Source organism: Natator depressus, chromosome 11 (genome assembly GCF_965152275.1).
Source record: "Natator depressus isolate rNatDep1 chromosome 11, rNatDep2.hap1, whole genome shotgun sequence".
NCBI classification, from domain to species: Eukaryota; Metazoa; Chordata; order Testudines; family Cheloniidae; genus Natator; species Natator depressus.
This window is the reverse complement of record NC_134244.1, coordinates 19,811,886-19,835,913: the sequence shown is the minus strand read 5'-3', so window position 1 is coordinate 19,835,913 and position 24,028 is coordinate 19,811,886. Positions and strand designations below refer to the sequence as shown.

The 24,028-nt window shown below is 40.3% G+C and overlaps 1 protein-coding gene across 2 annotated transcripts in view; it reads right to left on the bottom strand.

Moving 5' to 3' along the window:
* Positions 1–307: 307 nt before the first annotated feature.
* THSD7B (thrombospondin type 1 domain containing 7B) overlaps positions 308–24,028 on the bottom strand; it is a 484,955-nt gene continuing 461,234 nt past the window's right edge. For both annotated transcript variants that reach the window (XM_074967286.1, XM_074967287.1), the window contains exons 21-28: positions 20,632–20,777; positions 12,099–12,258; positions 11,427–11,600; positions 11,236–11,331; positions 9,815–9,897; positions 8,208–8,400; positions 2,368–2,455; positions 308–1,458 (exon numbers count right to left, since the gene is read on the bottom strand). In XM_074967286.1, coding sequence (XP_074823387.1) covers positions 1,377–1,458; positions 2,368–2,455; positions 8,208–8,400; positions 9,815–9,897; positions 11,236–11,331; positions 11,427–11,600; positions 12,099–12,258; positions 20,632–20,777 — 1,022 coding nt within the window. In that variant the 3' untranslated portion in view covers positions 308–1,376. The remainder of the gene's footprint in view (positions 1,459–2,367; positions 2,456–8,207; positions 8,401–9,814; positions 9,898–11,235; positions 11,332–11,426; positions 11,601–12,098; positions 12,259–20,631; positions 20,778–24,028) is intronic.

Here is a 24,028-nt window from a genome sequence, read left to right as displayed (position 1 = left end):
AAAAACTTTAGTTTTTGGCTGAAAATTTTTGATTTCCAATTTTTCCCTGAAAAGATAAATTTTTTTTTACAAAAATTAGAATAATTTCTTGTTATTTTTTCACCATTTTCCACAGGAGAAAAACTCAATTTTCTGACCTGCATTAGTAGACAGGATGGGACAATGTCCAGACCCACTCAGGTGAAAACTCTGGACTATCCAGGGTTTTCATCCGGTATAGAGTATGATTTGAGGCACACTGAAGGGTCAGAATGAAAGTCTTTAACACACATTTAATTCAATATACTGGGAGCAAAATTCTTACTCTCTTTAACATTTTATTTGCTTATAAATACACATCAATACCACAAGATGGCACTTTCTTACTTGCAACACATACCATTACAAACACTTATCTTCTTCAAATGTTTCCAAGATGTTTACAATGGTAACATTTCAGTATTTTTCAAACATTTAAAAAAGCAAGACCTTTTACAAACAGTAGTTGTGTCAGATGTATATTAAATGAGGTCAGATAATTAAATTCAAAAAAGAATTTATAAATATTTCAGATAAGAAAATTTAAATTACAAAAACAGAGTTTGTAGTCATTAAACTGAATTATAATTTAAAATGGCCAAAATGTATCTACATGGTTTGATCTAATTTAAAATACATTTTTAAACAATCAAATTCTCTACCCATTCATCAAAACATCTATTTATTCATCTCTTTAAAAAACATATTCAGTAAGAAACCACCTATATCACTTCTTGTGCTGTAAATTTAAACAATCCTTATTCTGTCCTATTGATGGAAATGGAGCAAAATCATATTCCAGGCTAGAAAACAGCATAAGAAAGCACTAACTTTAAAAACCCAGAGAATTCTAGTTATTTCAACACATTCTTTTTTTTTTTTTTTTTTGCATTTCTCAAAATACACAATTCAGCTTCAAAGTCTTTTGAACTAAACGTAAACACTAGAAAACTCATTGTTGAAATAAGTGCAGAATAAAGAACTCTGCACTAATATAGTGCATAATGATGAAGTGTCAAACTTGTCATTTATATTGAATGTCACATTTTCCATAGGATTGTCATGCTTTTTTTTTTTAAAGTAAATGTTATTAAAAAAATCATAATTTTTTTATTCCTATTGTCAAACAGGAAGAGATGCATTTTCACAAGAAACAATTTGGAAATTTTTTCACAAGATCTAAAGGTCTTTGACTTCATTTTTTAAATAAACCAGAGGCAAAATTCCACATTTGCAATATTTAATTTCTGCCTGGTATATTACAAGTCAAGAGATTCCTCAAAAAACTGAGAAATCTGAAAGGTATAAAAGAGTAAGCAGTTAAGGCAGTTGAAGTATACATTTGGATTTCTTTTATGTTACATGTCTATATCTCCATCATATGCGAAGGTCATAGGCTTCTGTTGTGGAGGAGCATTTTGATGCTGTTTTGTTTTTTTGCTGCAAGAAAAATGAAAACATGCCTCAGAAATCAAAAATGTGAATTGAGATACCGTTTGAAACCCTACAAATTTATAAAACTTTATGCTCTAGCTATTTCCATTCGCAAATTACATAACACCTAACATACAATGGATACATTTGAGAAAACAAGTTATAGTACTGTTTCTGCACTTACTGAAATAAGATTCCTACTGAGTTCAATAGAATTATCACCTGGGTAAAGAGTGCAGGGTAAGGTGCTATTTGAAATGTACATAATCTTTATTCTTAATCTGTACACAAGGCAAAAACAATAAAGAGCAACTATACCTCACAGAAAAACGGAAACAGGTCAATTTAGAAACAACTCTGCCTGTATCTCAGAAATCCTCATTTCTTTTCCCCCTTTTTATTGCAAAAAGGTAGAAATATTTTGCACACAGAACTTTATAGACTCCTCCTTATTTCTCAAGGGATATCATAAAATTATACTTGTGATGTCATACTCCTAAACATCTCTATATTCTCAACCTGTGAGGTCACAAATAAAAGCTAGTTCTGACTTTGATTTTAAAAAAAGTAGCTAGAACAAAAATTCCTAAAAAAACACACAGATCCTGTTTTAATTCATACACTCCTGGAGTAAAAAAAGCAGAACAAGAGAAATATATATGGGCTAGATTTTGGATACAGCAGAATGGTCAAGCTGTCAGGGAGACAGTTATGGCTGCCTGATTCTCTACCCCATTGTGATGCAGCTTAGAGCAGCTTTTTGCAGAATTCGCATTACTCTAACACCTGGGCCAAAGTAATGGGCCAAATTTATATCCGCTTTAATCAAGTTACATCTTGTGACACTGATGCATTTGACTGTCATGCATTTCAAATGACTTAAATAAAAACAAACAAAGCATTTAGAGTACTTACCAAACAAGATATGATGTAAAAATCAGGAAAAGTATGATGAGAAAACCACCAGCTGATGCTCCATACACCCAAATCTTAAGTCTACCATCTATTTTAAATTACATTGGAGTGGGGAAGGGGACAGGAGACAGAAGACATAATACAAATCACATTTATTAAGCTTTATTTTACTAATACTTCTAATTCCCACCAGTCTAAATATAAAGAGAATGCATAATGTCTTAACACATAAGAATAATATTAAGATTACTGACAGAAAACTGGTGCTAGGAGCTAACTAGAGCTGGTTGGTAATTTTGCGGAGAACTGTTTTTTGATTTAAAAAAAGTGTTTTCCACAAAATCTAAATTTTCTACAAGAAAAATTTAATGTTGCTGATTTTTTTATTTTCTTTATGGAAAAATAAAAATGAAATATTTTATTTCAGGTCATCCCACACAGAAACAGTCTCCCCTCTTCCTGGCCTGCTGTGGTGTATCACAGGAGTCAGATGACCACAGTGCATCCTGGGAAAAGTAGTCAAGATGGGGAGTCCAGTCCATAGAAGATAATGGGGAAAAAAGGCAACCTAATTACAACTCTCATGATGCACCATGGCAGTTCTGGTGGACACAGTTCAATATTGAGCTGGCCCTAAGAGAAATGTTTTAATTTGAGAATGCTGAAACATTTCCTTTTGATTAACAAAACTGACTATTCTGAATGAAAATCTTTTGTTCTGAAAAACATTTCAGGATTTTGCTGTTTGGTATAAATTCCAGATGATGTCAACAAATGTCAACATCTTGGATTTTCCCATGATACAGACATTATGATTTCATTAAGCTCTGGAGTCAATGTATTCCTTGCAAGATATCCAGATACCATGCCAGAGCTGATGCATGATACCCTCTCATCCTCCCTCCTGTTTTTTTTTTTAATTTTTAAAAAAACAGTCTATGAGACAGGCATACTTTCCTTGTGAGAGATTCTGTGCTGATTCATATGAACAGAATTGCTAACTCATGCTCCAGGGAAATGTACACAAGCCAGTGGGAATAACAGACCAGAGACCGTACAAAACTCAATCTCATGTAAGAGTTGAACCATCACACAGGTGCAGCCAATTATTGCCTTTAAATCTGAATGATGAGATTTTTTTCAAAGATTACTCTTTTTTTGATTAGTTTCTTGAGGGAAGTGCAATTTACCTGGTACTACACTTTCCAATGTTACCAACACCTGGGATTTCAGTGGTGGTACAATTGTAGTTGGGGGCTCCTGATACAGTGGGTCTTCAGTACCCCCTTGGTATCACAGATGTTCCAAAAGGAGCATGGGGGAGTTACAAGAGGCAGACAGATGCAGCCTCCAAAAAACATAAAACACCAAGAAAAGAGGCTCTGATCTTATGGGAAAGCTGTCCCTCTGTGCTACACTTGAGGTATCTCTTCCCTGTATCATGATTCCTTCCCAACCCAACAGTTGCATTCTATCTCCCTCTATGGGAAGGGCTCATCATGGAGTGTCTGCTGACTTTGCTGCTGATATTTCTAATGGATTAGGAGAGAAGCATGCTGCACCTCTCAACCTGAGCAGTGCTAGCTAGAAACCAGAGAGCTAGAAAACACGCAGATGGTCACCCAAAAAGATCCCCCGACCTGATTTGTTTCTTTCATAGAATCATGGAATATCAGGGTTGGAAGGGACCTCAGGACGTCATCTAGTCCAACCCCCTGCTCAAAGCTAGACCAATCCCCACCTAAATCATCCCAGCCAGGGCTTTCTCAAGCCGGGCCTTAAAAACCTCTAAGGAAGGAGATTCCATCACCTCCCTAGGTAACCCATTCCAGTGCTTCTTTCTGCTCTCCTTTGCTGGTATAAATACAGGGGAGGATCCAGCCTTACATTTTAAACAATATTATTTAAATTACATCTTGACTTGAGGAATGTCTCTGTACCTGCACTCTTGTTTTACAGAGTGTAGTTTAATAGTAATTAGATAAATAATTATTATTTGGTCCAAAACTAGTTCTGGATGGTCATGCAATACATCTTAGAGGACAAAAATGTTGCACTCACCAAGTGTTATGAAATGTAATTTTATATATATTTACAAATGTAACAAGCAAGTGAACTCAAAAATCAACTATCAAACTTTAGAGAAAGGCACGCATACCACTCTTGTTGTATTGCCTCTCTTTCTGGACCATGTTCTGTTCTAAAAACCATTGACTGTACTATTAGCTCAGATATAGTAAATACAGAGATCAATTATTGTTTGCAAACCAAATAAGTTAATGTAACATTAAAGTTGATCTGAAGTCACACAGATCAGGACACTCAGGCAGCCTTAACTCTGTCCCATACAATCTAATAGGATCTTTCATTACGTTTCCCAGTGTTGTGTGACCATCACAGACTAATTTGCAAACACAAGAAATATAATGCAATACAAATAAGCAGTCATTTTGTGTATTATAGAATTAATCTCCTTGTGGGAAACTTAACTTGTATGCCTGAGACTTCAGTCTATCAAAATGTCCATCTTGATGTTTCCTCACGATTGTTTTTTGCATATAATTACTCTTGTAAATATTGTTTCAAAATGGGGGAAAAGTAAAATAAAAATTTAACAACATTTGGGGCGGGGAAGAAAAGATCAATCAAAGCCAGAAGAGCAACCCAGTGTGTTTGTTTCTGTAGGATCCGTATTTTCTGAAGTTCTCCCATTGAAGAATTTTGCCAACCAAACCTAGTTGTTATAGTTATGCTGTTCCCCAGAACTGTTGGTTAGGTTACTCAATAAAGAATGTTTCAGCTGGGTAGCCGTGTTAGTCTGTATCAACAAAAACAACAAAGAGTCATTGTGGAACCTTAGAGACTAACAAATTTATTTGGGCATAAGCTTTCGTGGGCTATAACCCACTTCATCAGATGCCTGGAGTGGAAAATACAGTAGGCAGTTATAAATACGAAAAGATGAGAGTTGCCTTTAACGAGTGGGGGGGGGGGGTGTCAGTGCTAACAAGGCCAATTCAGTTAGGGTGGATGTGGCCCATATTTCCAACAGTTGACAAGAAGGTGTGGATATCTACAGAGGGAAAATTACTTTTTGTAGTGCTAACAAGGCCAATTCAATCATGCTAGATGTGGCCCATTCTCAACAGTTGACAAGAAGGTGTGAGTAGCAACAGAGGGAAAATTATTTTTTGTAGTGACCCAGCCACAGCCAGTCTTTATTGAGGCCTAATTTGATGGTGTCAAGTTTGCAAATTAATTCCAGTTCTGCAGTTTCTTGCTGAAGTCTGTTTTTGAAGTTTTTTGTTGAAGAACTGCCACTTTTAAGTCTGTTATTGAGTGTCCAGGGAGACTGAAGTGCTCTCCTACTGGTTTTTGAATGTTACAATTTTTGATGTCTGATTTGTGTCTATTTATTCATTTGTGCAGACTGTCTGTGACGAAGCGGGACTGTTCTTAATGTTTCCTCTGAATAGTGTGGGGGTGCCTCAGTTTCCCCTATGCAGTTCTTAAGTATCTAGGTGGTGGGATAAGGGTGTATGATGGTTGCAGAGCCCTAGAGTGGAAAAATTGGAAAGAGTCCAGCGGAGGGCAACAAAAATGATTACGGGACTGGAACACATGACTTATGAGGAGAGGCTGAGGGAAATGGGATTGTTTAGTCTGCAGAAGAGAAGAATGAGGGGGGATTTGATAGCTGCTTTCAACTACCAGAAAGGGGGTTCCAAAGAGGATGGATCTAGACTGTTCTCAGTGGCAGCAGATGACAGAACAAGGAGTAATGGTCTCAAGTTGCAGTGGGGGAGGTTTAGGTTGGATATTAGGAAAAACTTTTTCACTAGGAGGGTGGTGAAACACTGGAATGCGTTACCTAGGGAGATGGTGGAATCTCCTTCCTTAGAAGTTTTTAAGGTCAGGCTTGACAAAGCCCTGGCTGGGATGATTTAGTTGGGGATTGGTCCTGCTTTAATCGGGGGTTGGACTAGATGACCTTCTGAGGTCCCTTCCAACCCTGATATTCTATGATTCTATGATAGAGGGCAGGTGTGTGCAGGGGTCTGGACACAGAGAACGGCCAACACCATGTTTCCTGGCAACTGATGGCCTGGGCCCTTCCCCCCTGCAAGGTGAGAGCTAAAGGGTTGGAGAACAAAGGAATCAGGTGACCTCCTGGCCCGGAAAGGGAGGAAGCCCAGAGGAGGAGGGGCTGGAGGGGGAGTCAGTTTGGGGCTGGCTGGGGACATGGAGTGAAGTGCAGATGGGGTTGTCTGGCTCACTGCCCCCTAAAATGGACCCGGCTGAGGGGTCCTGTTCTCTGCACATACAAGCTCTGTGTTAGGCCATGTCCCTGTCGTCTAATAAACCTTCTGTTTTACTAACTGGCTGAGAGTCACGTCTGTCTGCGAAGTTGGGGTGCAGAACCCTCTGGCTTCCCCAGGACCCCGCCTGGGCGGACTCGCTGTGGGAAGCGTACGGAGGGGCAGAGGATGCTGAATGCTCCGAGGTCAGACCCAGGAAGGTGGAAGCTGTGTGAGCTGTGTGTCCTGAAGACAGTCTGCTCACAGAAAGGAGACTTCCCCAGAGTTCTGACTGGCTATGTAGGGAGCAGTTCCAGAGCATCGCCCAGGGACTCCATGACACTGTCTGGTTTGTCCAATGTACATGGCAGAGGGGCATTGTTGGCACATGATGGCATATATGACTGGGAGTGGTTGGGTCACAACAAAAAATAATTTTCCCTCTGTTGATACTCACACCTTCTTGTCAACTGTTGAGAATGGGCCACATCTAGCATGATTGAATTGGCCTCATTAGCTCCACAAAACAGTAATTTACCTTCTGTTGATATTCACCCCTTCTTGTCAACTGTTGGAAATGGGCCGCATCCACCCTAATTGAATTGGTCTGACACCCCACTCAGTAAGGCAACTCCCATCTTTTCATGTGCTGTGTATTTATACCTGCCTACTGTATTTTCTACTCCATGCATCTGATGAAGTGGGTTATAGCCCATGAAAGCTTATCCCCAAATAAATTTGTTACTCTCTAAGGTGCCACAAGGACTCCTCTTTGTTTTTTTCAATAAAGAATAACATCCAAATTGGTAATCAGATACTAAACCCATGGGTCAAATCCACCTTCTATTGAAGTAAATAGGAAGTCTGCCATTGATTTAAAAATGAGTAAGTACTAACTCAAGATATTACACCAGTGCATAAATGCTAACTTCTGGCCAGATTGTGATACCCTAATTCACAGCTATTGTAGCACCTTAACTCCACAATGGGACTACTCAAGGAGCAAATTGCTACTCACTCTAAAGGTATCACAACCTAATACATAATCTCTTTCTTCTGGTTAAACCCTTTTAAACTAAATCCAGTTTGTCTCTGTATTCATTAGCCTATTTTTTTTCACATCCTTTCAAAACATAACAACACATGATTAATCAAACCTGTCTCGAGTCATGAAACCTGTAAGAAATCTTCTGCTTTAAGACCTTTTGAAATGCTAATGATGCAAGGTGTCTTTCCCTGGTACCAAGCACAACATTTGTAGAACATCACTGTTTAGTAGCTAGATGTGATTCCAAGTAACTCCAAGAATTCCATATGGGGGTGCTTTTGCCAAACATTATTGCTTCATTCAGCCTCTATTATCTCTCAGCATAATAAATTATGATTATGCTGGATATGACAGCGAAGGAATAAAAGAAGAGATACAAACTAGCATACTGGTCTCACAATTTAAACTCTCCTACACTATCTTTGATTTTAAGATTTACAAAGTATAACTTCTATAGAGAAACGTGCATTCTTTCTATTGAATTTTTTTTTTACCTGGATTAAAAGGCTGAATAGACCATCCTTTGAAAATGTCATGCATTTTTGAGTTGACAGGTTTATTCTTTCCAGCACTGGTTTTAACATCAGCTTTCTTATCTTCCAAACCTGGTACCTTCATGCAGTAATCCAGGAAACCATTTGATCTCATTATTTCTGTATATCCTCTCTCACAACTGCAGACGCCGCTCTAAGCAACAAATATTTATTTATTATTAAACCACAAAGTACATTCTACTAAGCATGTCAAGGAAATTTGTGATATTTTTCTGATCCCTCCACCCAAGTATTTTGTGACTTGCTTATATTTATATTCTCAGAAATGTCTTACGCATACAAACAGTGAAAGGCCCACGTATACAGTATATTTTCCCAATCATAGTAATAAAGTCTTTTATTAATTTCAACAGCAGCCAAACTAGAATATCAGAGCTAGATAAAAGGAAAACCTAGAGAGACAGGGCTTACAAAATACAACAGATGACACCAAAGATACCACTTGAAATCCTGGCCCCAGCGAAGTCAATTGAAGGTTTGCTGTTGACTTCACTGAGCCCAGGATTTCACCCTCGAGCCCGCTTACAGAACTGTGTAACCAACCTGAGCTACACATTCTGAGACAAAAAGAGAGGTTGTTAATATGTGGTTAAGGCTGAGAAACTATCATTAACTTAAAGGAAAAAAACAACAACATGGAACACTTTCAAAGAAAAATGTTAAAAGTTAGACACCTAGGGCTTGAGTCAAAGCCCACTGCAATTGGCTTCAGATCAGGACCCCACAGAAAAGGCCTGATTTCAGAGGTGCTCAGCCCCTGCTACTCCTGTTGACATTGGTAGGTGTTGCAGATGCCCAGCATCTTTGTAAATCATGCCACTTTAGGTGTCTAAGACATCCAAGTTTGAAAATACTGCTCTTTGTTTATTAGCGACAAGGCGGGTGAGGTAATATCTTTTATTGGACCAACTTCTGTTGGTGAGAGAGAAATGATATTATCTCACCCACACTGTATCTCTAATATTCTGGGACCAACAGAGCTCTTTGCTTATGTCAGGCTAGGTCACGACCATTAGGCGTATCCCAGAGTAAGGGATGGCATGGAGATGAACCTCCCCAGGGCAAACATCCAACCTCAGGGTGCCGTGCAGAGCCCCCAGTGGGCAGGGGGATGTGCCTACTACACGACCTCTATAGGGTTAGTTGTTTGCTTCCCTGTGCAGCAGCCTGATTCTGTAAGGTTGGGGATGTGTCACTGCCTCCTCCTGTCTCTCTCTGTCCCCCCCGCCCCCAGGGAGTAGAAAGGGAGCAGTCTCTGAGCTCCCATCTTTAAAGAAGTCCCAGACCTCCCAGATCTATAGTCAACAGCTCATATAGGAGATCCAGAAGAGCTCTTAATTAAAAAGCAAACCAAAAATGTAACACTATCAACCCAGCTTGGATTTGCGCAAGTCACCTTTTCCTCTTAGGATCTAAATTCTAAACACAAATTCCCAGAATCGTCTCTAGGTGGTGTCTTGTATATACCGTTGTTAGAGGGGTTAGAAAGCTTCTAAGATGTTGAAGATAAGATAATTCCTAAAATGTCTTCTGCAGCAGCGGCTTACCTGGGTGCAGTAGGTGAATGGTTTTTTGCACTCTGGATTGCAGTGTCTGGTTTCATCAGGCTGGGTCTGAACAGAACAACCCCCTGTAAAAGAAATTCTCATCACCACGTACTTTCAAGAATACAAAGATTAATGCTTATCTTGCTGTTGTTGAAAAGCATTTTTCTGCTTATTTTTAAATTTATTTGTATGCTTTTCTATGGAGCTTCATCATCATAGTAACTCTGTATGACTCATTAGTTAAGTTAGCTTCACAAGGCAGGGAATTTTTGTCCATTTTAGTGATGGGGAAAAGAGGTAGAGAGAGAGTAAATGACTTTCCCGAGGCCACACAGGAAATCTGGAGGATTTCAGGCATCTCACACCCGTGTCTAATCCTCATGCCCACTACTCCTTGTACTGCTGTAAGCTTTCATGTGAATATGGAAAATGTGAACATAAGAACGGCCGTACTGGGTCAGACCAAAGGTCCATCTAGCCCAGTGTCCTGACTTCTGACAGTGGCCAATGCCAGGTGCCCGAGAGGGAATGAACAGAACAGGTAATCATCCAGTGATCCATCCCCTGTTGCTCATCCCCAGCTCCTCACAAACAGAGGCTAGGGACACCATTCCTGCCCATCCTGGCTAATAGCCATTGCTGGACCTATCCTCCATGAGTTTATCTAGTTCTTTTTTGAACCCTGTTATAGAATCAGCTCCTTTAACTACTTTGCAATCCTGGCAGCTAATGTTTGTTATATAACATTTAAAAAAATCATTATATATAGGAGTGGGGTGGGAAGATTTCTATTTTCATATCTACCTATTTCCTCATTTATATAACCAGAAAGAGATCCTAGGGACTTGCAAACCATGTGGACCCACTGGTGGCCTTGGCACTGGACCTGGAAGTGCTGACCATATAGTATGCTTTCCTATTGATAGAGGTGGAGAGGTGAGAGGATGAAGCTTCCTGGTGCACAGAAGGGAAGAAGAACTGCAGAATCTGCAAGCACCCATGTGATTTCTCCTTTCTCTAAAATTATATAACACTCACACTGATAATGTATATACAAACTGGCCCACTCAGGTCTTTTTAGTGAGTTCATACTTGTGTTTGAATCACCAACAAAACCTGTGCATAAATTGGGCAATCATCTCATTTACATTCTATTTGTTATAATGATCTGATATGAAGTTGGTGAATTCATATCTGTGTTTCCTAGCTAAATTCAAACACAAATATGTCATTATTAAAGGACCTAATCAGACAATCCAAACTGGACTTTGGGAAATCTATGTCCAAAATCAGCTAACAATGTTTTTTATTTCTTTCAAGTTTCACATAAATTTTAAAATCTCTTTACATTTCCCTCCCATGCTAACCCTAATAATTCTCAGCTAAGCTTTCACACTGTGTCCCGTGCTTTGTAGACATACCTGTGACATTTACCCCATCTGAACGCTGGCACCACACTGTACGTTCATTATCTCTCCAAAGGCTGGTTTTCCATGCATAGTTATAACATTTCCCTCCTACAATTTAAACAAGACAAAGCAATTAATCGTCACATAACTACAAAAACATAAACCCATGAGTGGAATAAAGCCAAGGGCTGTGGCTTCAATACCTGAACAAGGCCGTGTCTCCACGACTTGCTCAGGACAGCTGTCTCGGTTTTCAAAAGACTGAATGATAAATGTTCTTGATCGAGACTGGCGACCAGTGGTCTCAAAGCTCCTGCCATCAATACACGTTAGCTCACATGAGCTCCACTCTGACCATCCTGTCAAATGGCAATCACCTACACGTCAAAAGAATAAAACACTGTTATCCGAAGGAGACAGCCTCAAAGGATAGTTTAAATGTACAGCTAGTCTTTTGGAAATAATGCCAATTATAACCCACTAGCATGGCTTCTTCTGTTATTTTTGTATCATACTGGATCTGTATCTGCAAAATAAAGGAAAAGCTCTTTCAAAAGATTTAAAACCATCAGGTTGAACACACAGCTAATCTGTAGAATCACAAATTCTTATTACTGTCACCTTCATTTTCTCTCCCTCATGCCCTCCAATTGCTTGGCAGAAAGTCTTGTCTTGGATTACATTAGAAGCTGTTTGTGGGTTGTATCTTCCTGTGTACTTATATAAGAACAATGAGGCCCTAAGCCTGACAGAAGGATGTTACCACAATGCAGATAATTAATAGCAGTATGATTTATGATACAAGTTGTGATTGTTGAAACTAGAGAGGGATCCCTGCTCCTGAGTGCTTACCACACAATCTCAGAAGAATTTACCTGGGCAAGGCACAGAACATGGTAATTGTAGTGCATTGTCTTTTGATGGCAGCTCTCCACACAATGCATTTTCTACTTGCTTGGATGGAACAGACTTAGACGCATCATGAACCATACAAGTGAGGTTGCGGATTTGGAATCCTTCACCGCATTGTCCACCCTGTGGGAGATACCAGAATCACATGTTGCTAACTTAAACAATAATAAAATAATAAATAATAAGTGAATTTATATAGCACTTTCACTGAAAGGATCTCAAAGTGCTATACAGACTCTGGTCCCGATCCACAAAGGTATTAGATGCCTAACCCCACACTTAAGCACCTAAATCTGGTGTTTAGGCACATAAATTCCAGTTTTAGGCTCTACTGTGATCTGTAAAACTTCTGCCAAACCATATAGGTGCCTAAAGTCACTTAGTACCCAAGTTTTCAAGGTGAAAGGTCCCTCAGCACATAAGTTTCTGCCTCTGGGCATGCAAACTGCTGCCTCACTGTAGACCATCTCTCGGATCAGGTCCCATTCCAAACCTGGAACGTGGTGGTGCTACCACTGCCCACCTTATGCTTTTCAGCCCAGTGGTAAGAGCACTCAGGATATTTTGATATTTTCAATTCCTCTCTCAGGCAAAGGGTGGGGAAGGATTTAAACAGGCATCTCCTACCTCCCCGAAGAGTGCTCTAACCACTGAGCTATGGGATATTCTGATATGGGGATCCTCAGTCTCTCCTGTTGAAGTTGTTCCCCAGTGGGTGAATAATGACATAGTGTTGGGAGTTGGGGGACTGGACCCTGGCACCTAACTCATTCTCACAAGAAATGCCTTTGGCAGCTTTGCTGCCTGACTACAGGAGAAGGGTTCCCATTCGTGGATTGCTAGCAGAGGTAGGTGACTTCCTGCAGGCTGGACTTAGGTACCTCTCTCTGACAGTAAGGCACAGTTTAGGTCACACCTCCTTGTCGACAACTCCCATTGGCTAGCTTAGACAGCACCTCGCCTGGCATGCTGGCTTTTGTGGATCACATTTCTTAGGTGACTCTCTCTCCTGATTCATTGTATAGGTTTCTAGGTGCCTAACACAGGTTTTGCAGATTGCAGTGTTGTTCCTGTGATTTTCTAGATGCCCAGAAATCAGGCACTGTGAAGTGATGCTGAGCATTACAATGCCTAAGACCCGCTGTGGATCCAGGCCTATGTAACTAGATTGTGCCCACTTCCTCTGCAGGTGTGCAACATTGGGGGGAGGGTAAACCTCCTTCTTGCACTTTTATGAAACAGCTGTGATTGGGAAGGAGGAAAGTACCAGGTTTCTCCCCACATGCACTGATCAGCAGATCTTGCAGGACTATTAGGGGAGGTATGCTGCATGCCTGAAGGAACGGACCAGTACACTTGCCTCCCCTGCACACCAGAAGGATGCAGGAGGATTTCTGTAGAGCTGAAGAACTGAGGAAGAAAACTCAAGAGCTTCTCGGGGTCAGGGTGGGTGGATGGTGGTAGGTACAGCTCCACACTGCCCTATCAGGGACTGGGCCTCAGTGACATGATCGAGCATGATGTATACAGAAATTACTTTAGCCAGCACTAAAATGTAATCACCTCTATAATTCTACAGGGTAGAATTGATCATAACTGTTAAATAGCTGCATAACTCTCTAAACAGTTTGGACAAGGAAGTGAAGAAGAGTATAATACCCCAGTGACTCTGCAGGAGGAATTCAAGTTCACAGAGCACAATGACTAGAACAGGAATTTGGTCTGGATAACCAGTAAATGTGAAATGCATAGAGCTTTGGAAAATATTTTCATGATATTCACACCTTCCCCAATCAGCACTGGAAACTGAAATCCTCAGTTTCTCCACAGAATGGATACGTAATGGGTGGAAGGAATGAAGGCTTACATACATTCCCCTGACAATATACCGCAACTCTGATCTTAGTGGTTAAAAGATGGTCAGTCTTTATAACAATAAAATAAAACGAACAAGGTCAGCTCCCAGACTACTGCACTGGGCAGCAGACTATGGGGAAGAGATGACTAGCCCTCTGTGGAGAAAGAAATGGTTCAGGACTATTTAGAAAAGCTGGATGAGCACAAGTCCATGGGGCCGGATGTGCTGCATCCGAGCGTGCTAAAGGAGTTGGCTGATGTGACTGCAGAGCCATTGGCCATTATCTTTGAAAACTCGCGGCAATCGGGGGAGGTCCCAGATGACTGGAAAAAGGCTAATGTAGTGCCCATCTTTAAAAAAGGGAAGAAGGACAATCTGGGGAACTACAAGCCAGTCAGCCTCATCTCAGTCCCTGGAAAAATCATGGAGCAGGTCCTCAAGGAATCAATTCTGAAGCACTTAGAGGAGAGGAAAGTGATCGGGAACAGTCAGCATGGATTCACCAAGGGCAAGTCATGCCTGACTAACCTAATTGCCTTCTATGATGAGATAACTGGCTCTGTGGATGAGGGGAAAGCAGTGAACGTGTTATTGCTTGACTTTAGCAAAGCTTTTGATACAGTTTCCCACGGTATTCGTGCCAGCAAGTTAAAGTAGTATCGACTGGAGGAATGGACTATAAGGTGGATAGAAAGCTGGCTAGATCATCAGGCTCAATGGGTAGTGATCATGGCTCCATGTCTAGTTGGCAGCTGGTATCAAGTGCAGTGCTCCAAGCATCAGTCCTGGGGCCGGTTTTGTTCAATATCTTCATTAACGATCTGGAGGATGGCGTGGATTGCATCCTCAGCAAGTTTGCAGATGACACTAAGCTGGGAGGAGTGGTAGATATGCTGGAGGGTAGGGATAGGATACAGAGGGCCCTAGACAAATTAGAGGATTGGGCCAAAAGAAATCTGATGAGGTTCAACAAGGACAAGTGCAGAGTCCTACACTTAGGACAGAAGAATCCCATGCACTGCTGCAGACTAGGGACTGAGCGGCTAGGCAGCAGTTCTGCAGAAAAGGACCTAGGGGTTACAGTGGATGAGAAGCTGGATACGAATCAACTGTGTGCCCTTGTTGCCAAGAAGGCTAACAGCATTTTGGGCTGTATAAGTAGGAGCACTGCCAGCGATCGAGGGACGTGATCATTCCCCTCTATTTGGCATTGGTGAGGCCTCATCTGCAGTACTATGTCCAGTTTTGGGCCCCACACTACAAGAAGGATGTGGAAAAATTGGAAAGAGTACAGCGGAAGGCAACAAAAATGATTAGGGTGCTGGAGCACATGACTTATGAGGAGAGGCTGAGGGAACTGGGATTATTTAGTCTGCAGAAGAGAAGAATGAGGGGGGATTTGATAGCTGCTTTCAACAACCTGAAAGGAGGTTCCAAAGAGGATGGATCCAGACTGTTCTCAGTGGTACCAGATGACAGAACAAGGAGTAATGGTCTTAAATTGCAGTGGGGGAGGTTTAGGTTGGATGTTAGGAAAAACTTTTTCACTAGGAGGGTGGTGAAGCACTGGAATGGGTTACCTAGGGAGGTGGTGGAATCTCCTTCCTTAGAGGTTTTTAAGGTCAGGGTTGGGATGCCCTGGTTGGGATGTTTTAGTTGGGGATTGGTCCTTGATTGATCAGGGGGTTGGACTAGATGACCTCCTGAGGTCCCTTCCAACCCTGATATTCTATGATTCTATGATTCCATGAAAATCCTTGAACTCTTCAATGAGACTGCAGAGAATGGTGTCAACAGCGTATGTGTTTATTCTCTTTATTATGTGGACAATTAACGATTAAAAAGTGGACAGAGATCAACAATTTGTATCACACACTCTACTGACCTGTCATAAAAACTTAGCAACTTTTGGTTATCAGAAGTAGATCAGATCTGAACCCGTGCTGAAAGGCTCCATACCCTACTACCAGTCACCTGAGTCATACAGCCTTTCAGCGCTGCTCTGGAATACTTATTGAAAAGGACTAACTTTATTGGAAAATCAATACCTTTTTATTAAACAGATGATAAAATGATAATCACACCTTGAAGGATGCTGTAGGAAGGAGGGAAGATATGGCTGTTGTAGGTGATGGGGTTTGTTGTCCTCTCTTTAAAGATGTGGACCTGTGGTGATGTTATGTTTATTACATGTGTGGAACTTGAGCTTTATGGAAATGAGCATTTTCTAAAACCCCTTAAGTAAAAACTCTGCTTTTATTGGGCTACTCTGGATCACCTGGCAGTAGATTCTTTGAAAATAATGGACCTCATTCACAGACCTAAAGGGTTACCGATCAAGTATATTTATTCAGCACTGGGCTTGGTAGCAGGAATCTCAAGACTGGCTTTCCCATATTCATGCAGTACCTTTCTCATTTTCTCTGCACCTCCTCATTGACAGGTAGTGAAATACAAGTGGGGGTATAACGCAGGGCTTTGGAGCTGTGCTCCGGCTCCGCTCCAGCTCCAGGCAAAAACCTGCTGCTCCGTGCTCCAGCTCCGGGCTCCGCTCCAAAGCCCTGGTATAACAAGTTGGATTTAAAGCAGTTGGTAATCAAGTGTCTAAGGGAAGTATTAGTGGAGATCTACTGTATGCAGCTAGACATTAAGTTTTCAACATTGTGTTTCAATCTAGCCTGTATGTAACTTATTATTCTAAATTACTATTTCACTGCAGAAGCCTCTGTTGCAGACTTGGATTAATGGTGCGTGAATAGCTCATCCAGGTCCCAAACTGGGTTGGAGTTCTTAGAAATTACAGGTGGAGACAGAATATGATGTGGAAGGAACTCTCTGGGAAGACAGGGTCTAATCAAACTACAGTATTTTTCAAACTTAGAAGAAAAGCAGAAGGAAATGACTAATCTGTATTGGAGAGGACTAAAATGATATGAAAAGACACTTATTCTAGCTGACAATAATACCTACCTCTAATACAGTGCTGTCCACTATAAAGTCAACCTTTTGTCAACACAGTTACTACACTGTGATACATCAGGGATATCTTTGGAATAGGAAATAGCTACTGTATCTCAGATATTATGCTGTGGTAAATGTTTACCCTTTAATGGTGACCTCTGTTTATTATTTAAGGCTGGCTTTACAAACAACCAAACCTAATGACATCCTTGCATGGCAGGGATCATCAGACTTTTTGAAAATGGAAAGTCATGATGCTATTTAAAGGGGACAGGGGAAGCCTGCTTTTTTACTATATATGTGGTACATAAATAACACAGAAGAAAAATACTGGTCCCTATTTGCTTCCTAAAATTATATAGGACCCATTCCTGAAGTTCCAACCATCCAGTAGCATTCAGTGGGAATTTGCTAGAGTAAGGATATCAGTAATCAGCCCAAATTGAACAACAGGTGATAAACAGAGGAAGATCTCTGAGGAGGTTATTGGACATACATAGCTCCCAAGAGTAAGGTCTGCTTGGTAAATGTTCTCTCTCCTGAGGGAAAAGAGTTGTTAATTAAGGGCCCGATTGGGCAACACTTTCCCTCATCAGTGAGCATTTATTCAGGTATGCATTCTCCTTTGTGAGAAAGGGCTGCATGATCAGACTTTGAGGGCCAGATTTTTGACGGTATTAGGCACCAAATGATGCAGATAGGTGCTTAGTGGGATTTTCAAAAGTGTCTAGGCACCCAACTCCCAATTAATGAAAGTTAGGCACTTTTCCAAATCCCATTGGGAGCCTATCTGTACCTTTAGGAGCCTAAATACCTTTGGAAATTTGGCGTTAAATACATATAATTGAAATGATATTGAGGCTGGATGAATGTTTTGTTAATGTCTAACTACATGTCTCATGTTCCTTTAGAATTCAAAAAAATAAAAATTAGTAATACTTCATGTTGTTTATGTTTTTTATCCAGGTTATGATAGGCTGTCATAGAGGGAAACATTCAGACTCAGGTTTAATTTACTACCATTTATGTACCTTATTGCTTTTGGACTGGTAATGTTCACTGCTTCTAAAAGGTTTTCCATCTCTTTGAAGACTGCAGGTTTGTTCCTTGCACAACTGGAAATGGCCCGTGATGCATGCAGGTCTATGGGCAGTGGTAATCAGGGCTTGAGTTGCACTGGAACACTCTGCATTGCCTTTGGGAGCTGGAAGGGGGTTCCAGTACTATCACTACCGGAAGTGCGTTCCAACATATCTTTTTTAGGACACAAGGACCAACAGTAATACCTGGCTTAAATAATCTGAAAATCTGCAATGCAGGGCATCTGGTGGGCCAGGCTCTACTTCTAAGCATGCGAACAGCTCTAATCATTCACACCAAATCAACTAATTTAGGATTAAAATGGTTTCTATTCTAAGACTGCAAAATATTTTCCAGGTATCCTATAATACAGAAAAGATAAATATTGTAGACTACTCATAATTAAGAATATTGTTTATTTAACCATGTCAGGCTACTTTCACAACAGATTTTTCTGGTGTCATGTTAGTCAAAGTCGATTCAACAGAACACCTGTGAAAAACAAGATTTTCTGATACTTTGGAAGGCAAATTTAGGATTCATTCCCTGAAAAAAATTGGAAGTAAATCGCCTTACATTTATATAACATGCCTCATTCTCAAGAGCTTTGCTAAAATACATTGTAAAGGAACCACTCCTCCTTCCCCCCACCCACACTGAAGTGCAGCCACCTCTGACAGCCATTTAATAGAGCACAGAAAGACAGCACAATAGTTTAGGAAGGAGAGAAGAATACTGTATCCTACTGAAAGTGCAGGGTGAAATCTGGGGTAGACAGGATGTAATTACTTTATCTCAGCTGAAATGTGGCCAGGCTCCAGATTTAACGTGTTTCTATTCTGCAAAAGGTGCTGTCAACTTAATAATCTTAGCAATCAAGTGTTGATTCAGTACCTAACTCACAGAGAAGTGTCCACTCCCTTATCACCAGCACTATTTCCTATAATTGAAGGCCTCCCATCTAGTGCTCATCAGAACTAACCCTGTTTACCTGGACAAGATTAGATCCCAGGGTGTTAGGGCTACATAAAGATTACATTTACATGCATGGGGCACATTCTCAGTTGTACCTGGTTTGTATTTAGCTGAACTGAAAAGAGCAGGAGGAAAGGGTGTCCCTAAGTCATCTTTCTGCTTCCCTGATTGTGGGCTGGCCAAGGGTCAAAACAGTTCCTGTTACAATTTATAGTGGGCTAAGGCTGCTGTAGATCATGCCAGCTGCAGCAGTTATCACAGGCACACTTGCTGCATCCTCTCTGCCCTCTGTGGGAGAAGTGTGGGAGTAGAAGATGGCACAAAGCCTGCTACATCATGATAAGGGTAGATCAGAAGAGAGGTCATTTCACACACACATCTAACGGCCCTAGCTCTCTTTGCCCCAGTGTGGAAAAGCAGCCCTGGTGAGATCTGCACTGAGGTCATGTGCCCTGGGTGAAGGGAGTGGATTTCCTCTCAGCATTTCACCCATACTTCTTCCTCATAGAAGACAGTTAGTATGGGTTAATGGAGGTGAAGCAAATTTCACCCTGTAGGAGTAACTTCTAAATTCACCAACAATTTAAATTAACTTGAGTTCGTGACTAACTAATATGCTTTAACATATGAACCATGATCGACCAGATTACTAAGGAAAGGGGGGAAAAGTGTAAGATAAATCAGTGCAAGCACAAAGCCACATGAAGATGTAAGAAAATGCAGATTCCCATTGCTAACGAAGCAAAGGGGGTATGTGTGCTATGCATTGCAATTTAAGAGTCTTTTACATTTTCAGGCCATTTTGATAACGTCACTAAGAAGAATATAGTAATCAACAAGCCAAAGAATAACTTTAAATTGAAGTGTTTAAGACATTTTAGATGTCTAGGGACATCAGTTATTCTCGGGGTCAGTGTTATTACTACTTCCAAAATAAAACACTTCCAAAATCTGCTACATACATTTTCTTGCTAGCATTGCTGTAAGTAATTAAATAATGGTTTGCCAGAGCTGCATTCCAGGAAGAGTTGGTGGAACTCACTTCAGTACTGATATATGTGTACACTACTACGACCTGCACTGTTACAATTAGTTTCTAAAGGTGTGACTTCATTACAACCTGTAAGTACCTACATGGGGAACACATATTTGATAATGGGCTCTTCAATCTAGCAGAGAAAGGTATAACATGGTCCAATGATTGGAAGATGAAGCTAGATAAATTCAGACTGGAAATAAGGTGAAAGTCTGTAACAGTGAGAGAAATTAGCCATTGGAAAAATTTACCAAGGGTCATGATAGATTCTCCATCATTGGCAATTTTTAAAACAAGATTGGATGTTTTTCTAAAACATATATTCAAGGAGCTATTTTGGGGAAGTTCTATGGTCTGTGTTATACAGCAGGTCATACTAGATGAGCACAATGGTTCTACTCATGATGAACTCACTTTGTTTTAAAGTGGATGTTAGCAAGGTCTTAATGGCAGCAAAAATACTTTAGATCTCTGAAAAGCTGTATAAATTAATTCTGTAACTTAATTGTGCCATTTGTTGTTGATGAAATGCATTTCTACGAGCATCACCTGAGAAGCCCCTCATAAGAATAACAACAAGACATACCTCTACTTTGCATGGTGACCACGTCCCAAGAATCCAAGTGTAGCATGGCTTTACAGGACAGTTTCTGTACTGGGTGAGCTGTGTAGGGCATAGCCTTCCTTCTCCTTGTGCCTGCATAATTATGGACCGAGTACGTATCATCTGGCCTAAACAAATAGAAAAGATACCAGTACACAGGATTTGTACTAGAAACTGAGAATTTACTGTAAATGGAAAAGTTCCCAATATTATAGCAGTGTTCCAGTGAGTGGCGAATAATGAAGCAGACTACAATGCCTGGTAGTGGAGATACTTTGAGTAACATAATAAAAAGGGGAGAGCTTAGCAAACTCTGGTAGTTCCTTTCATGTAATTCCTGCAGGGTACTTGTGTTTGACTGCTATTCCATTCATTCTGCCGGACTACCTGATCACTATCGCAGAAGAGAGCCATTTTACAGCAGCATGGGAGTGTTAGGAAGGATAGGGAATGAACTCCCAACATGATAATATTGTATCTATGGGTGAGAACACTGCACAAAATGCAATATCACCATATGCCAATGCAACAGTGGCTGAACGTGAGGCAGTGGGGCCTAGCAGAAAGAGAACTGAACTGGGACTCAGAAGATCTGGGTTCTATCCCTGGCTCTGCCATTGACCTCGCACAAGTCTCTGTGCCTCACTTTCCCCAACTGTAAAACAGGAATAATGATGCTGACTTCCTCTGTAAAGCACTATGTATCTATTGACGAATCTATTGACAAATCTATTGGGGGGTGGGATAGCTCAGTGCTTTGAGCATTGGCCTGCTAAACCCAAGGTTGTGAGTTCAATCCTTGAGGGGGCCATTTAGGGATCTGGGGCAAAAATTGGGGGTTGGTCCTGCTTTGAGCAGGGGATTGGACTAGATGACCTCCTGAGGTCCCTTCCAACCCAGATATTCTATGATTCTATGATGAAACATGTTACATGAGAGCTAGGTATTATTATTATTACAGGAGATCAACCTGTGATTTCTTTGTGGCTGTCAGTCAGACGACAGAGCAGCTTGTCAGTTAGTATTTCTTCTCTTTCTCTCCCCCCTCTCTGTCCCAGTGTTCTTTCCCTCCTTCTCTTTCAGTCTCTTTCCTTCTCTCTCCCTGATATTTTCTTCCCAAACCTCTTTATCCTCTCAATTGATTTCTCTTCTCTCCAGAGTCATTCTCTCTCTCTTCTTACCCAGTACCTCTCTCTCTCTCTCTCCTGTAAGTCTATTCCTCTTTTCTCCTTCACCCCTTTCTCCTTCTCTAAGCCACAGTCGTTTCCTCTTTTCCACATCCTTCCTTCCTTAGAATCATTCTCTCTTCTGTGCCTGTGAAGGCCAATCAAACTGAAGCATCAGCTCAGCTTAAGGTTGTGATCCTGCATCAGGACCTGCTAGTTTCCTGAAGTCAAAGGGACTCTGTACATGTGCAGGGATTCACCTTAACAGAGCCTCATGCAGGACTGAGATCTCTGGTGTACAGTAGAACCTCAGAGTTACGAACACGAGAGTTATGAACTGGCCAGTCAACCACACACACCTCATTTGGAACCAGAGGTACACAATCAGGTAGAGACCAAAAAAAAAAAAAAAAAGGCAAATAGAGTACAGTACTGTGTTAAATGTACACTACTAAAAAATACAGGGAAATCGGCATTTTTCTTCTGCATAGTAAAGTTTCAAAGCCGTATTAAGACAAGGTTCAGTTGTAAACTTTTGAAAGAACAGCTATAACATTTTGTTCAGAGTTACAGAGTTACAAACAGCCTCCATTCCCAAGGTGTTCATAACTCTGAAGTTCTACTGTATTTTAATACAAAGTTTAATTCTTGATAACGTAAGTTCTGATATAGCAATGGGTTATTCCCTTCTGTGTTTGTTTTTTAATGCTGTTCGATACAGATATATATATATTAATGGACAGAAGCCCATCATCTACTCCTTGTGACTTTACAACTGCTTATAGAAGTGTAGTGGAAAGTATTTTGATTTTTCTTTAATTAAAGCCATCTGAGAGTTCCATCTCTTTCTATGAGAGCTTAGTGACACTGCTGACAAACTAACATACACTGCTGCTATGATGTTCCTCTTTATTGAGTTAATCAATAAAAATAAGGTAGAACATATAATGAATGTTTATATAGGTTTATCATTATTATTAGCTCATTTTGCACTAATAAGTTTTTTTGTATAACTATCTTGGCAAAATATTTGGAGAAAACACTTATCAAGTTGACCCTGAATATGTTTAGTAAATATTCAGTGCTATGGTTAAGTCAATCATATTAGTTTAAAACATAATTTTCATATGTTTTCCAAATATATTCCTTGTGCATGTGAACCATTTAATGAAATACATGACTAAATCCTGATGAATTATTAAATATTACAAGCTACACAACTCAGAAGGCAGCATCATTTTTAACATTAAACATTCCAATATCGTTTCATTGCATTTTTAACAAAGGAAATTTGATTTTTATGACCAAATTACATGCAACTTGCTGGAAAATTGCAAGCACTCTAACAGCCATTACTGTCCATAACCACTTTTACAATGTTGATCAAGATCCTATTTATTTTCAGTGAAAACTCCCTAACCCACTGAATGGAAAAGAAAAATTAGGTTACCATTTCAGAAATAATAGAACTGAATACCATTCATTAAAATAACAGCAATCCCATTTCTTACTCCTTTCCTTTCTATACAAAAGTCAGACTCACAGAAAACGGTTCCCTCACAAACTGTTCCAAGCAGAACCCTGGTTACAATTAAAGAGGAGGAAAAAGCCACATGTCGTGCAACCAAGTGACATTTAAAATCATATTATGGACAGAATTTCTGCCTTAGTTTTGAAGGAACTGAATCTGAGAAACAGTAAAAAAGCGTCTCCTTAAGTGATAGATTATGAACACCTGAAATGGACATAAGCAAGGCATGTCCAATGCTAACACTGCAAGTGAAGGAAACACTTAGGGTAAGGTGCGCCCATTAGGATCGCAGTACTGTAGATGTGCTCTGAAACAATGATGGGCCAACACAAATGCGTGAAGCAAATGCTCCTGAAATCTGTGGAAGCTTGGAAATGGAGCTGACTCCTTATTGTAGTTATTATGTATACAGAGCGGCTAATTTTTAACTGTTTGTCTTACAGCCATGTTTAAAAATACAAAAAGAAGTCAACCATTGCTAAGAACTGAAGTAATAAATGTCGAGTGAGTGTGATACCTAAAAGATTATGTTTTATTTTGCTGGCGAAAAGCAAACATCTTTAAGAGCTGCCAATTGGCAACCTTGCAAAATGACTGTCTATATGATCACAGTGCCGTTCTCCTGGTCTGAGCCCTTGTATGCCATTTTTAAACCCATTTTAAGACTATTTTTGGCTGAGTT